This window comes from Oculina patagonica, chromosome 11, assembly GCF_052425735.1.
Source record: "Oculina patagonica isolate OP01 chromosome 11, crgOcupat, whole genome shotgun sequence".
In the NCBI taxonomy this organism is placed as follows: domain Eukaryota; kingdom Metazoa; phylum Cnidaria; class Anthozoa; order Scleractinia; family Oculinidae; genus Oculina; species Oculina patagonica.
The window spans coordinates 1,288,669-1,305,150 of record NC_135768.1 but is presented as its reverse complement, the minus strand read 5'-3'; the positions used below and the strand labels follow the sequence as shown (position 1 = coordinate 1,305,150).

The following is a 16,482-nucleotide window of genomic DNA, read 5'->3' as shown; positions in this document are numbered from 1 at the left end:
AATGGTTTAATTGATGTCGGACAGGAAGCAAACAAAATGAAAAAGGCCTGCCTTTGAGGCTAAAATTAGTCGTTGGTCGGCTCTTCTTTTAAGTAGCCTCGCCCATATTGCTCTATTGTACAGTCTCGGCCTCGTTTTCACTTGCGAATTTGATTGGTTTGGAACAATTAACAGGCTGGCCGTCACTCGCCCACACACGAGAGTCATCTTATGCACCCGACATGCACAGCTAGGATGTGTCATGTTTTATTTTGTGTCGCAAAAAAATAGCGAAAGAGACAAAAAAGAAAATAACAAAAAGAAAGAAATAAAAGAGACAACGAAAATGTTGAAGTGAAAGAAAATGGTTTAATTGATGTCGGACAGAAAGCCGAATAAATGAAAAAGGCGTGTCCTGGTGGTTGTAAGCAGTCGTTGGTCGGCTCTTCTTTTAAGTAACCTCGCCCATATTGCTCTATTGAACGGTCTCTGCCTCGTTTCCACTCGCGAACTTGATTGGCTTAATTAACAGGCTGGTCGCCACTCGCCCACACACGAGAGACATCTTATGCACCCGACAACTAGGGTGTGTCAGGGCGTATCCTTGGATTATCGCCTATGACAGGCTTCAAAAGCTTGTCAAACCTGTTTGCGATGCAGCTATAAATTTAATGAAGAATGAACAACACTATTAACTACATAAACTTTCTGTGAATTCATCAAGGTAAGTGGCTATGCCCTAAAGTAAGTAATATATGTAGAGTTATAAAATGGCGAAGAAAACTAACGGTTGACCCATGCATGGATGCATGTTATGTGTATTTGAAAGGCAAATAACGCAAGATTGTCGTGTATCAATGGAAAAATACAAAACTCTCAAACAGTTAGAAAAAACTATAACTTTGAGCAAAATTATTTGAAGTTGCGCATCTAACCAAAGACAGTTACATTTATTACATTCATCGTGTGTTGTGCATTTTATTTTTTATAGGGCGAAAAGTTAACTCTAGCGAAAGATAACGTTTTAAAAGTTACTTTCCATTATAGCGATTGACTCTTCGGACCAATTCTGATTTTGAGCGGTTCATTGTATTAATTTATGATTGTGAAATCTGCCGCCTTAAATCGAAATTTTTAATAGCTTTATGCTTCACAATTCATTTCGCTATTTCTTTTAATTTCTCAGCGAAAAGTTCACTTTACGGATGTTCAGTTCGCCTTAAAATATATTTTTTGCTCGCGAAAACTAGCAGCTTTACTGATATCGCTAAATTGCGACTGATTCGATTCCGATTTTGAGTAGAAGATGCGCTTTGCGTCTTCGGAAGAGATCGGCCCAATTACAATTCGTTCGGTGTTCTCTGCCGGAACGGCGTTTCTTCGATACATTGCGCAATATAGCGTTTCTTCGAAACATCATGTTCTGCTTTTTACGTACTGATTTTCTGAAAATCAGTTATGAAAATGCACTTTTTCGGGTTAGCCTTTGTTTTGTTTATTTGAAGCTGTCAGCCGGCTCTGGATTTTGGCAAAACAAAACTAATAAACTGATAAAATGAAGGTGAATTAGTATCTAGATCATTTCATCGACTTTGTGCAGTTAATCCAACATTAGTATCTAAATAGTTATTCTTTTTCATTCCATTTCGAAAAATAAACATTTGAAAAAAACAGCTGACTTTCGCGCGACAAGCTTTTAGAACACGGAATCGACAATGAACGAGAAAATAGAATATAGTACATATAATAATAATAACATATCATACCAGATACTCAAATTATGAAATAAAGTTTGGAAACGAATTCGAATTTAAATATAATTTTGTTAAAGAGACTGTTTCACTGCTGAGTTAAGTTTATTTTATTAAATTAATACTCGCTATGAAACTTAACGTTTGCAAAGAAATTACTTTCATGGATCTAAATGACAAAACCATAACCTCATTGCAACCAAATGTGTTTCCCGGACGTTATAATTTAAATTGATAAGCAAACGAGATTAACTTTGAAACTGTTCAGCCCAGCTATATTTCAAAAACCCATATCCCAATCCGTTTGAATCTTCGTCATTTTTGGCCACCCGTATCTTCTTTTGTATTTGCTGTCTTATTGAAATGTTGCTTCACTGTTTTAAGAGGTTATTTTTTTTTTCATTCACCGTACTTGATGATCATTGCCCATGCCTAAATTTGGCTAAAATCCGTGACACAGTCCCTTTCAAGTCATGGTCAGAATTTTAATGTATTTTTTTTATAAATCAGTGTTTTACATAGAAACGGAATGGAACCTTTCGTGCCAGCAACAATGGGGAATACGTTCTTTCTCGCTGACAGCGGATACATTGGACAGCCTTGTAACCGAAATATTTGGGAGAGGTAGGTTAAGTAAAACCCGTACTCAATCCCCAGACTTGCTGGTTCAACAGTTTAAAATCAAATTCATGCGATTAACTTTTACTTTCTCTTGTGACGGTGCATGGCGTAATGGTTTGTGTGCAGATCGAGTGGTCAGGGCGCCAGCGTTGGTCGAAGACGGTGTGTTGTGTTCTTAGGCAACACACTTTACTCTCACATCAAATTGTCTCTCTCTATACAGGAGTAAAAATTGGGAACTGGCGAATGACAAACTTCGGCAATTTGACAAAATTCTGGGCGAAGGCGTGGCGGGGAGGGGGATGATACCTGCAATCGACTAGCACACCATCAAGGGAGGAGTAGCAATTCTATTAGTCGCTTCTTGCACGAAAAAAAAAACAGGGGTTGAGCTACTGTACCGTTCAGCTATCGTGTTCCTCTGATGCTTAGGACTGGAGTTACATTACAAAAGGACATTAATGGCAGCAAGTGAATGAAACAGACCAGTTTGTGTTTCAGTCCCAATTTTGAAAAATGTACACGGGCGGCGCACGATGTAATAATTATACACTTCACACCCCACATCGACTAATAAAATCTTAATTTTACATCATATAATGGAATTGCTTGCAGATAGCTAATCAAGGCACTCCACTCTTGCAACAAATACTTATGATAATTTTTCTTAATACTTAAATTAATAATAAAGCTAAAAAAAGCAGTAGTTGTAGAAAGTATGACAGTATAATAGGAGGCTTATTCTTACTTTTACAGGGGGCTTCTTACTTCCAAATTCCCTGCCTTCTCACCTCTGGTGACCTATTTCCGGTTTTTAAACGTGTTTCTTCCTCCTAGTACCCGAATAAACCCAGCTACTGTTCCTTGGCAAGTATACCAAAATATTCCAAGTTCAAGCCAGTGTACATGTGAGGTTCCCAACTGCAACATGCATCATCCAGAATTCCATAGAACAGCGAGGGGTTCGCCTCCAATGGACAGTTTCTACTACAACTACGAGCCCGCGATGTTTCCTTATGTCAGCAGTTCAACATCCATGGAACACCCGCTACAGTCCAACAGAGCCGAAAACGAAAATAAGAAGAAGTTGACGTGTGAAATCTGCAAGAAAATGTTCCTGCGTCCCTCCGCCCTCAAGGTCCACATGCGGATCCATAATGGCGAAAAACCATTCAAGTGCACCCAGTGCCCCCAAGCCTTCAGTCAATCTGGCAATCTCACTGTACATCTGCGGATGCACACTGGCGAGAAGCCATTTGTATGTGGTATTTGTCTGAAGAGGTTTTCCCAGTCTAACTCCCTCCGCGTTCATCTGAGAAGGCACACAGGAGAGAAACCCTATCAATGCAGGGAATGCAACAAGTGCTTTGCAGACAGGTGAGTTTAATTATTTATAAAACGGTATAGAGCAGTTTTCAATTGAGTGTCGTAAAACCAAAAGCAAAGTAATTACTCTAGCCAGTCACAAGGGCATAGTCAATCCAGTGAACCAATCAAAACGCGAAGCAAATACATGTAGCCGGAGCGCGGGAAAACGTGCGCGAGCGAGAGACGATTGGTTTTGGTTTTAGTTTTAAATTGATTAGCTGAGAAAGTGGTGCGAGAGTTTTAAACCAATCACTAAGAGTAGTAGTGCAAAACCAAAGCAAACACAAATTACTTTTGACACTCAAGTGAAAACCGCCCTAATAGTAGACTTTCTCAAAGCTTGTTTCCGGTAGCTAGGTCGCTTCTCGCGACTTCTTCGCTCAAAAGAGTCGACTTGTGGCAAGTCTACCCTAATAGGTTCAATTTGCAACTATTCACCTCAGTGTCGGTGGCCAGTGGTGAATCTCTACCTCGCCGCGAATAGTCGTTTTAGTACTAAAAATAAAATAACCGAAAAAGATGATTTTTAACTCATTCATTCCTGGCAATGATTACAATTTTCGCGCGCGAGTTGCTCGGATGTGAATAGCAAAAGAATATCCGGAGTTTGAGTAGCCAATCAGAGCGCGCCAACAACGCTATTGACTGTTTTTGTATATACTAATTAGTATTAATTATTAAAAGTTGTGGGGGGGGGGGGGGGGGGGAGTTCGTCTGATGAGGATGTTTTCCCTTTGTAAAACTTCCCGAGATTCTTGTTTTTCTACCTGACCTGGTACTTTCGTTTTGAGACAATCATTGCAAAAATCGATTTAAGGTCATAACCCTGAAATAGAACTGAACATAGATTTTAACCAAACTTCGCCTACTGGTTTATTACTTTAAGGGAACTTAAATTTTGAAATAAAAAAGGGGGGTCACCAGATTCGTTTAGGAGCGGGAAGACCTTGTATATTCCATATAATTCCTTTAAAATTCCTCTGCGAGTTCTAGCAAAGTACGCGTTTTTAGCGATAATTTATTTTTCAAATACAAGAATTGATGTGTTTTCATTTTACAGAAAGAATTTGATCGCTACACCCACAATATGAGGAAAAATTGATAGGTCACCAGACTCATTTACGAGAAAGCGACAATTTACTTCTCTCGCGGACTAAGCCGCATAGAAAAAAGCCGCCATTTTGTTTATGTGCGCGCGCTAACTACGCGTAAAATTCTGCGCAGTGAGGATGCGCAATGCAATACAGGGCAATGACCTTAATTGAAATATCATGCATTTCTCAGTGTTAATGATAACCGCTCGTTCCTTTTATCTTTCATACATAGGTCAACACTTGTCAAGCACCGTCGTGTCCACATGAATGATGGGATTGGAAATCATTGAGCATCATTCTTCTCTTGTTAACCCTGGTAGTGGGTAGAAGATGGCCTCTTGAAAGTGTTTAGTTTTCAGATTTTATTTGTATCAATTAAATTCAAGTAATGAAAAATTGTAATTCAAAAATGTTAAAAATTACGAATGTCTTCTTCCTTAATGCGGTTTAAGTAGCTATTGTTTGGAATTATTTTATGGTTTCTAATGCAAGCATAGGGCGATTTTACCAATTTTTTATTGCGTTAACCCTATTCCGACCGCGGGGGGGGGGCTTTTGAGGCCCCCGCTGACTTTCAGCTTTTTTAACTTTTTCAAGATTCAACCAAACCATGCCAAACTTTGTGAGTTTATCTAAAATTTATCTGGGAATAACTTGGTAGGATAGGATGTTGTGTCAGAAACATGACATCACCATGGCAACGGCATTTTGATAGGCATGTTTTCCCAAATTTGTAATTTTCGTGTTTCATTTAATGAAAATTAACTTAAATGCAATTATTTTTTACCTTTTTACGGTTTTAAGCACAGTTTTATTAATTTTGTGTACTTTTGTGTACGTTTCTAGCATTTTGGAAAAATTTTGAAATCCAAGATGGCGGATCCAAGATGGCGGCTGTTTTGACATCATGATGTAATTGTCACTTGATATGACGTCATCATCCCACGTTACATAGGGGGCGGGGGGGAGGGGGGGGGGGAGAGGGAAGGTCCAAAAAAGCCCGGTCTGAATAGGGTTAAGGAGGCTCACAACAGTTTCCAACACTTTCTAGCTCTCATACTTTGATGGGTCAGTGCTACAAACAGTTATCAGTTACTGCTACAAAAATGGTATCATACAAATTGTCGAAAACTTAAGGTGTGCTCTGAAACCGCCCCAAAGAACTATTGCAAAAAGTTGTGTCTTAACATGCCGATCATTACTCAATGATAAAATGGGGGTCACCGTTCTCGTTTTTGAGTTAAAAGCGCTATAAGGGAAAACAAAGGATGTTTTTAACAGGTTATACTGTTGCTATAGTAAACAGTAACGTCATGAAAATTAATCCACTTGCTCAGCGATGATTGGACGTTTGTTTGATATCGTTATTGCAGCAGCAACTTTTTAAGATTCGTTGTACTGACCTGTCAAAGGTTAAGAGCTAAAAAGTGCTGGAAACCTTTGTGAGCCTCCTAAAACGCAAATAAGTTAATTTTTAATGCGTTAAAACGCAAATCAGTCGTTTGACTGAAACAACGGCCATTTTTACTGTACTCATTTGCAGTAATGTATTTTACTTTTTATAAAAGAAAGTTGACCACCAGAAAGTACAAAATGTCCCTTTGTGGGACAGAAAGCGGACTAAGTATTCGTATAGTAATACATCTTACTTCGTGAAATTATATATTTTAGTGCTTTTAGAAGATATTAAAACAATAACAACAGTATGATGGAAACAATAAAATGTTTGAAATATAACACTCTCGTACACTTTTAGTTTAAAATTAAACATAGCTACATTAACCTTCGGACGTACAGGCTAATTCAAGCTTATAATGGACCTCCCCCAACTGTTTTTGTTGTATTAAGGCACTGCAAAATTAATTAACTCTGAGCAAAGGCCTGAGAAAGTTTTACAAGATGACACAATTTTTGTTCGTTATGACGTTATGCAATGCCATATGACGTCATAAGGTTCTCTCGGTCCCCTCATGGATTTCACTATTTTCTTAGAAAGTCAGAACATAACGGAAATTAATACAAAATCAAGCCAAAATGTATCACTGTACAAATTATGCAATTTTGCTTGGAAATTGGGAATATTAAAGATTAGGTTAAAAATGTCGATATTTGGCTCCTGGCTGTAGTTATGCCGCTCTATGGCAATATAAAAATCATGGGCACACATTTGACAGATCAAAATTTCCGCAACAAGGGATGAATGAACAGCTGCTGGAAGTTTCAGCATCACAGAGTTAATCTCCTGTTTAAACAAGCCTTTTATAAGTGTATTTAATATTAATTTTAATTTAAGCAGATATTTGGGATTGTTTTTATTAGTATTCCATTAGTGTACTTATGTTAGTTTATTTTAATAATATGTTTGCAACGTGCATTTGAAAACGTATGTGGCATCTACTCCCCCAACCCACTCTGCCGTTCGCCTCTTGTACGTCCAAGGGTCTTTCTAAAAAAATCGTTGTGAAATAATTTCCTCCCCCCCCCCCCCTTCCACCTTTGCTGTTGCCTCCCGCTTGGGATATAAATCGAATGGTAAGAGCAAACAAAGTCTCATTCTGAGAAGTATTTTTCTCTGCTTGCGGGAGACCAAGGAATGGCGGAGCAGTGATGACGTCACGGCATCAAAATCTATGCAACAAAGCACAGCTGTCCCGATTGTGCTCGGTAACCGTTTGAGCATCTTTTTTGCAGTTCTTTGCAGGTAAGCAACCTCGAGCGAGTTTTGCCTTTCTGAGCAATTTTTGAGCAAAATATGAGTTAAAAGCACATATCAAGAACGCAAAAGTCAACGATTTCAAAGATAACTTCAATTAATGCAAACTTTTTGGATGTTTATCAAAATTTTGAACACATAACCTGTCACTTGACAACTTTTTTTTTCGTTTCGCTAGACTTAAGAGTATCCTTAAATCTCGCCCATATTTTTGGGAAACTAATTTTCAAGCTATTTTTTGACCGGTGTTGGCAATAGGTCATTTCCGAATTACTTGCCTCTGTTTTAAAAGCGAGTCTACGTGCAAAACCATTCATATGAAAATGAGTTTCACCTACGGGTCCATTTTCATGCAAATCAAACTCATTTTCATTTGAATGGTTTCGCACGTAGACTCGTTTTGAAACAGAGGCAAGTAATTAGGAAATGGCCTTTTATGGTAAAGAGCGAACAATAAAGCTTTTAATTAACGTTTATACCACTTTTTTGGATTTTTGGCAATTTTTTAGCAACTTTCTGCCATTCCAGTGAGCAACTCAGTCCAGCATTAATTAATTTTTACGAGCACAATCTGGACGGGCCTTTTACAGCGCTTTCAAAATCAATACTACTTTTTATATTTCTATACGTAGCTCTTTTTTTCCCTTCACATCGATTCGTTACAGAAACTGAATGTATTACATGCAGTATCACTTGTCCGAGCTGAATGCCAATAAGCCTGGGCGTGGCGTCAAAGATCATGTTCCGGTTGTTAAATTGTTTTTGTCGGCATTTCCGACATCTTATTTTTTAAGCTTGGGCGTGTCATTAAAGGCTACACCGGCAGTCAAACTGTTTTTTGTCGGCAAGATCTTTCACATTCACATAATATAAAATAATGGGTTAACAAAGGTACTTGTGCTGTTACCACGGAGATAAAGACTGTTTTCAAAATATTTGTAAACAGGCCAAATGGTTGCCAAGACAATCAATTCAAGGCCCTTTCAAGTTCTGTAAAACATTCCCAAAATTGAAATCAGATTTGAAATCAGATATGTTAAAAGCAGCTCGAGATTCATATTTTAAAAGCAAAATCAACATTCCCTAATACAGTTTAAGTCGGTTGTTCAGAAATTTTAAAAATAGTTTGTTTTTTCCATGTCTCTACGGTAACGAAGCAAATATTTTGAAACCTTAAGAATTTCAAAGATGCCGCAATAAGGTGGAGTAAATAAATAGCCATATGTCACTGTAATTCAAGTCTATAATACCAAGTTGCTTTGCCGTGTACCACTCATTTATTCAACAGGTAAGTGTTACATTTCATCCTGTACTGTTGTAGAAAAAAAGGTATGAAGTGAGATTTCAATACATTTTACTACCTTTAAAAATTGTTTGCCCAGGTGCAAAAAATTAGAGAAAAATAACCTTAAAAATCGATTAAAAAGGGAGCAAGCAGTGATAACGAATTCAAGTTTAAAAAGGCTTTTTTGCTTTTTTTCGCTATTTTCAAGGTACATGTACTGACATTCGTTGGGCTCGATTCGGCAAGAGACAATTTATTGTTTTATAATGTTTTAGCAAGATAATTGAACTGAAGTTATTTGATTACGCAACACATGCGTTCATGAACAAATTTAATTTAATTTCTTTTCGCTTAATTCCCCATTACTTCATCCGCAAGATGCCTTAATGAGATTTGATGTCAGTATGACGTCACCAACTCGGCTATTCTCGTAATTTTCAGATTTAAGAAAGGACGACGGACCTCAGTGTGTTTCGAGAAATCGAGGGTTTGCACTGTATTTAGTTGTGGGAACGATTAAAAATAGTAAGTTGTTTTTATGTTATTTTAAACCCATTCATTAACTTATTAACTCTACTTACTCCTTATTCTACCTCAGGAAAATACTACGCATTAAGGATGCAGAATAGTTTCTCTCCCAACACAAGGCCTACATTTGTGCCTAAAATGTACCAAATATTAACGAATGGATTCGTAAAGAGCTACAGGTCGGTTTATTTATATACTCTTTATGCACAGTCCTTTCACTTCACTTTGTTTGCTTTACGCTTTTGTATTGTTGTTTTACGCTTTTTTATTGATATAGTCAGTATATATTTTTATAAACTTTTTCTTAGTGCACGAGCCATTTCCCTTTGTTTTTTTAATGACGAGTTACACGTAACATTAACATAAACGTAACATTATTGTGACAACGGTATAGTACAAGAGTTGATCGCAACTGGAAACACTGAAATACAAATAGGGATTGGTTATTGTCATTAATCGATTTTTAATGCCGTTGTCACATTGTACAAGAAACATTTAACAAAGGGTATAGTTCACTTCATCCAGAAAGCCCCTCCCCCCATCCCTTAGCGGTGCCGGTGTGTGGGGGGGGGGGGGTCAACCATAGCAAAGCTTTCGTAAGCGACGCAATGAAGGAATGAGAACATCCCTTCCAGTGTCATTAAGTACCGCGCCACATTTCGTTCACGTCATTATAATGAAGTGAAAATTGTCCCCATATTTCATAAAGGTGGGGGAAGAACCGTTACTTTTTTGACGACCCAAGACCACCATGTAAGTATAAATAGAGATACTTGAATTAACTTGAATTGTGTGTGTTTTCCTCTTTTCCAAATGCAGCCAACATTCAAGGATGCAAAGCGAAAAGCAGTTTGAGTCTCCTTGCGTCGGCTGTCCATTTCAATTTCCCTACATTGGTGAAAAAGCCCTGATAGCACTCCATCCTTCCCTTCCCGTGTACAGTTCCGCTCCGCATGTAAACTTCACTCTGAGCCCGCCGTACGGACATGCATGGCCAGTGGTGTGGAGAGACGCGTCACAAATCAATCTCCAGGTGATTTTATTATCTTCTATTGGGTTCCTTTTAACCAGTCTTTTGAGTTGCATTACCAACAGTTAGTACTCTTGCTAGCGAAGACTGAATTTACAATTTTTGTGCAAATGCTTAGAGTGTTACTTAATATCGCGCGCCAGTTTGCCTCATAATAAATGTATGTATATTTTTCCTCCTCAAGAATCTTGCCCTTGCAAGGGCAAAGAAGCACTCTACAGTACCACAAAAAAAGAAGCCTCAGTGCAAGATCTGCAACAAAACCTTCTCTCGCAAATCATCTTTGATTGTTCACATGAGAAGCCATAGTGGCGAGAAACCATTTAAGTGCAACTATTGTCCCAAAGCTTTTGCACAATCAGCAAACTTGGTGGCACACCAGCGGATTCACACGGGGGAGAAACCCTATACTTGCTTTGTGTGTGGAAAGCGCTTCTCCCAGTCCTCCTCAGTTACTACGCACATGCGCACTCACACTGGCGAGCGACCTTTTGAGTGTGCTAAGTGTGGAATGACATTTGCTGAGAGGTGAGTTGACACATCCCATCATGTCACAAAATACTGTGTCCGTTTATACATTTGTCGGTTTGTTTGTCTGTTGCAACGGTTGCTGCAAACAGACAAAAAAAAAAAAAAAAACGATTGATTTACGGCTAATAACTTCTCCTTACAACATTATTATCACTGTCAAGACGACAGGTAAGGAGAATATAGAAAATCATCAACTACACTGGACGTTGACTTGCACATGTGAAATTCTCAATGTTACTAAACCAGTAAATGACTTAAGCTTTTCAAGCTTGGCCACGGGACGAAAAGAGTTCACTTTAAACCTTTATTGTTTTCTTGTTAGATCAACGCTTTCAAAGCACCAGCGCGTTCATACCAAGAAACTTGACACGGTTAAATCCATTTAAATGCAAGGTGAGTGACAAGCCGTGTTACAGCTGCACAGAAGAAATCCAAACCCTGACATTCGTGCGTTGCCTCCCAGTTCGGCATCTCCAGCCGGAGAAGCGTTATACGTTGTGTGACCTGACTTCCCTAGTAACGCAAGGCTGCGAGCTAGAAATTTCTTTTACCCACTCGGCAAGCAAGATTTTGCTAGTCAAGTTTACCAAAACAGCTTATTACACTGTCATCAAACGCACGTAGAATACAAACTATTATGATTTTTTGTAAAATGCTTTCACTAACAATTTATTCTTTTAAATTCACAGGGTATGTCAAACTTGACAAAATTGCCTTGATGATTTCAAACTTTAACATGGCCATGAAATTTCGTTGGTTTATAGATTAACTTATACAAGATGGTTCTAGTCGAGAAGACTAAATCTTCTATATGATTGTCGTTCGTTTTAGAGCAATGTTTGATATTACCTTAAAGTTTAATTCTTAGCGTATATATAAATTTATTGTTGAGTGAACCACGAAAAATCAGTTTCATGATTTCAAGGGTTTTTTATTATTTTTCTAAGATTTTAAGAAATATAACTACCGAATTCTCTCATATCAGCACATATAATCCCCAAAACTGCTCTACATGCAAGTTTCACAAAGAGTCAATTTGACTTGAATTTTAAGATAAGATAGAACATTTTTTATTGACTGTCAAAAGTAATAATGAGTTAACTTTTGCGTTTGCTAAGCTCTCTCACTAGTTCAAATCTCATACCGCCCTCTAGCCAATCAGAACAAAGATAAAAAAAAAAATTTCACTCAACAACCTTGAGTAAAACCAAACTGTGACCTGACGCGCGTTTTCTAGCGCTTGGAACCGGTTGCATGTTTCATCTTCGTTTTCTGATTGGTTCATTGCACAATTCGCGTGTGCTGTGATTGGCTAGAAGTGATTATTTTGGTTTTGATTTTTGCTATAACGAAAAATTTACGTGTGACTATTTTAAAAACATGACCACATACTGCAAAAGTGCACGCAATTAAAAAAATTCGCGCAACTTTACTGACGCGGCTACCAAGCCCTAATGTCAAATTGGGAAGTCAAAATGGCTACGGTAGCCAAAAGGATGAAAGCCTGCTGAAAATTACTACTTAAGGATAACATTTTAATTGCCTTGCAATGTTAATCCCATGGTCATGGATTACACCATTAAAGGAACTGTGTCACAGATTTAACCCAAATTTAGGCATGGAATGATGCCCATCAAATAAGGTGAAAATATACAAATAACCGCTTAAACCAGTGAAGGAACCTTTAAGGACGTTCGCGCCAATTGTTTATGCGCATCCTTACTGCGCACGTAATTCATGTCGCAACGTCATGCCACGTCATGCATGAGCGCGCGCGCCGAGAAAACTTTTCAAACACATATAGGTGGGTAGCCGTTGCGTTAACTTCGCTTGCAGTTTCAAGGCCCGGGTCGCACTAGAGCGAAATCAAATCTTTTCCAATTTTTGGTGAGGAAAGAATGGCCAAAATTTTGCAAGTTCCAAATTTTGGCGGAGGTCGCATCAAACCTAAATGTTTTAACCAAAACTTTGTTGATTGTCACATACGTCAATCACAAACCCATCTAATTAGCGGTCGTCACACGACACAACATATGATTATTTTCACGGCTTTCGGGTTTCTGTTGAATCTTGTGTTTCTTTCTCAACAAAACAACATAGCATTTTTAGTATTGTTAGTGCACTATCAGCAGGCTTTTCTACGGGTAGCTTCTGCTTTTAGAAGACGTAGAATTCGCTCGAATATAGGTCGTTTACGAAACAGCCCTTGGTGTCCTTGGTCATGGACTTTACCTCATCCGGTAGAGTCATGGTTTGAAATACATTTCACATTCCTCATTTAACGTTAAATAACTGTAGAAAGAGCCAGATGGAAAAAAAAGTTATTTTGTCCCGCTATTGCGCTTGCCAAACTAGTAGCGACGAACGAACCCGCCGTAATTTTATCCAAACATGTTTTGCGTAATATGACAGTTTAATGGTTAAAAAAACAAAATTGTTCGTTTTGCCAAAATTTGGAAGCCTCCGAGGCAGGACTTCGGCTTCTTTGAAGATTGGCGTATATTTGGCGATCCGCAAAAATTTGGCCAGATTTTAAAATTGGGGGTCGCACTTATTTTACGCTACGTGTTGACATATTTATGACTTAAACAAACAAAATTCGCTCTAGTGCGACCCGGGCCAAACGGTCGGTGACCCCCACTTTTTTCGGGATATACCAGGTAACTGATAAATCTCTACTGATTGACAAAAAATGAGCGAAATTCCAATGTTGGAAGTTTGTTATTTTTTCATTTTCTCCCCCTCGCGCGCGACCAAATCAGTCACGTGCACATTTTCCAGCCTCGAGTTTTCGCAAATCCAATTCTTTAAGGCAATATTTTCCTTAAGGGACTTCAAAAGCGAAATATATTTGTACAATAGACCCACTGAAATAAATTTAGGCAAAGAAAGTTAGCCTACATCAATTCATTTAAAATATTTTGTCGCCCGAAGCCGCTGAGGTCATATCGAGTGACGAAGTGAAATTTATCCAAATACGCGCCCTCTTTCGCTCATCGTATCTCGGGAACGAAGTCGGTGACCCCCACTTTTTTGTACATTTCTGATAAAAGTAACTGATAAACTAGCTCTGGTGAAATTTTAAGAAAAATTGCAATGTTGGAAGATTTTCGCGCGAACGTCCTTAAATGACACAGCAAATACAAAAGAAGGTACGTATGGCAAAAAGTGAAGAAGATTGAAACGGATTGTGATACGGGTTTTTGAAATGCTGTTGGGCTGCACATGTACAGTTTTTTTAAAGTTAATCTCATTTGCTTCAGTGTAACTTAAAATTATAACGCCATGGAGCCACACTTGGTTGTGATGAAGCCATGGTTTTGTGATTTAGATCCACAGAAGTAATTTCTTTGCAGACATTAACTTTCATAGCGAGTATTTGGCAAAACTTAATAAAAATAAACTTAACTCAGCCGTGACACAGCCCCTTTAATCTATTTTCTGCTAGGAAGAAGGTTTATATTTGAGTCGCATTGCGTGCAATGATATGACTCAAATATCGAGAGCACTTTCATTAAATAAACTGATTTCACAGCTGCAGTGGATTCGCCAAACTTTTAAAACAACTTCAAACTAGACTAAGACAGTTTGACAACTGAGTAAAGCTGATTTGCTAGCCGCGTTTTTGTCATAACTCAACATATGTATATTTTCGCAATTTTTCCTATTAAATATTTAACTAATAGACATACCTTAGACTTGACTTAGGTTAGTGAAGAAACTTTTCTCAACTTTGTCGAATTTATCGGCCTGTGGCTATGCAAAACACAGCACTTCATCGAGGTCTGTGTATGTGGAAATTACTTTGCGTGAGTCACGGTGTCTGGTATCGCAGTGCAATTCTTGAAGAGTACTGAATTTACAAATATCACATAATGCCGAGTTTCCTATTTGCTATAGTTACATTTCGGTAATTTCTTGACATTCTTTGTCTTTGCTGTTCCGCCATCTTGGATTCTAGATGTCCAAGATGGCGGAACATGCCTGACGAGGCTGAGATTTCAGCGAAATTTATAGCAGTAAACAAAGATATTTTTAATATTTTAACTCCAAAATCGTGCGTTCAAAGAATAGCAAAGACAGAGAATGTCAAGAAATTACCGAAGTTTATCTAATTCTTTTATCGCTTCGAAGAAAGAACTTTCTGAAGCATATAGTATCATTATTTAGCTGAAGAATAGATATCGATAGATATCCTACAGAGAATAAAAAATTAAATGCATTTATTAAGACAATATCCCCCCAGCTGATGATTTTGTTAATTGCACTCAGTGTAAAGAAAAATTTGATAATGGTGTTTAAAATCGTTTAACAATACTGATAAATTTGCTGTTTAAATCGTTGTATTTGCCCACCACCGTTATTCGAATTATACATGTATATGCGAGGTGTTTTAATTTGTTTGATTTATTAGAGCAGTTTTCAATTGAGTGTCGTAAATTACTCTGGCCAATCACAAAGGACACAGACAATCCAGTGAACCAATCAAAACTCGAAGCAAATACATGTAGCTGGCACGAAGCGCGGGAAAACGTGCGCGAGCGCGTCAGGATTGGTTTTTGGTTTTAGTTCTGATTGGCTGAGAAAGTGACGCGAGATTTTTAAGCCAATCACCATGCCCCCGGCCAGGCGTAGTAATGCAAAACCAAAGCAAACGCTATTTACTTTCGACACTCAAGTGAAAACCGCTCTTAGGTGACAATAGCCAATAAAACTTTTTGCTGTATACAAAAGTTAGCGTCCAGTCGTGATCATTGTTGGCGCAAAATGCTCTTTTTGACATGATCCTTACCGGGAGAACCTGGGTCGAGTGGTATAGGCCAGTTAAAAACCACGAGGTCTGGGAACGTTCAAAATATATTGAGGCGGGATTTTACTTGAAGGCCATTTTTCCAACGCCTATTATGGGTTTAATTATTAATTATTATGGGTTCCAAAAACGCTTCATTCATCCCATATATCTATGTTTTTCGGTGTTTTGTGAATTCTTGGGAGGAAAGTAAAATTTGGAGAAATAAGAAATATGAGAGATTTAATGTGATTTTAAAATTAGAATTTGAAGTTAAAAATTGGTAGATGGACACCAGACAATGACCTGGAGAGCTGTTGCGTGGTGGTCAACTGTCTGGTGGTGTTTTAGTTTTCTTTCTTCCTTCAATCCCTTAAAACCGCATTCAATTTCAGGTATAACCACCCACATTAATTGAATAAAATTGTCATTCCCCCAGTAGAGCATTCCCCAAGTGGTAATCCTACAACTTTGGAACTACTAAAATTGAATAAATAGCTTTCGCGGGCACACTGTCCAATAATAAAGACGCAGCCTCGTCCCCAGTCGTCCCCGGTGAATTTGGATGTGACGTCACCCGCCAAGCTTGTCGGGAAAGTTCGCCTAGGAACTATCGCGCTTGGTTCCAGTCCTCCTCCGCTCACTCGCATAGCGCGGTATGGCCTGGGGACGAGGCTGATAAAGACGATTTTATATGGGCTGTTTTCTCTATTTTAGAAAAGTTGTATTTGGGTGAGTTACCATTCATCTATGCGTTACACGGAAAGCAAACAAAAAAAAACCACCATTTGCA

At 38.3% G+C, this 16,482-nt stretch overlaps 2 protein-coding genes across 2 annotated transcripts; both read left to right on the top strand.

The window, feature by feature from the left end:
- The first annotated feature begins 1,814 nt into the window (after positions 1–1,814).
- On the top strand, positions 1,815–5,103 carry LOC144630951 (uncharacterized). The gene is made up of 3 exons (XM_078489308.1): positions 1,815–2,354; positions 3,189–3,728; positions 5,046–5,103. The coding sequence occupies exons 1-3, from the start codon at positions 2,260–2,262 to the stop codon at positions 5,101–5,103; spliced, it is 693 nt and encodes a 230-aa protein (XP_078345434.1). The 5' UTR covers positions 1,815–2,259.
- Positions 5,104–10,163: 5,060 nt separating this feature from the next.
- LOC144629787 (uncharacterized) lies at positions 10,164–11,294 on the top strand. Its single transcript, XM_078487995.1, has 3 exons — positions 10,164–10,372; positions 10,554–10,897; positions 11,223–11,294. Exons 1-3 carry the CDS (start codon positions 10,172–10,174, stop codon positions 11,284–11,286), a joined length of 609 nt encoding a protein of 202 aa, XP_078344121.1. The 5' UTR covers positions 10,164–10,171; the 3' UTR covers positions 11,287–11,294.
- The last annotated feature ends 5,188 nt before the right edge of the window (positions 11,295–16,482 follow it).

Excerpts from the sequence above, each read along its gene's own strand:
- LOC144630951 (XM_078489308.1), top strand. The coding sequence starts at position 2,260 with ATGGAACCTTTCGTGCCAGCAACAATGGGGAATACGTTCTTTCTCGCT. Across the intron at positions 2,355-3,188 it reads AACCGAAATATTTGGGAGAG|TACCCGAATAAACCCAGCTA; the intron begins GTAGGTTAAGTA and ends TCTTCCTCCTAG. Across the intron at positions 3,729-5,045 it reads AACAAGTGCTTTGCAGACAG|GTCAACACTTGTCAAGCACC; the intron begins GTGAGTTTAATT and ends TTTCATACATAG.
- LOC144629787 (XM_078487995.1), top strand. The coding sequence starts at position 10,172 with ATGCAAAGCGAAAAGCAGTTTGAGTCTCCTTGCGTCGGCTGTCCATTT. Across the intron at positions 10,373-10,553 it reads CGTCACAAATCAATCTCCAG|AATCTTGCCCTTGCAAGGGC; the intron begins GTGATTTTATTA and ends TTCCTCCTCAAG. Across the intron at positions 10,898-11,222 it reads GGAATGACATTTGCTGAGAG|ATCAACGCTTTCAAAGCACC; the intron begins GTGAGTTGACAC and ends TTTTCTTGTTAG.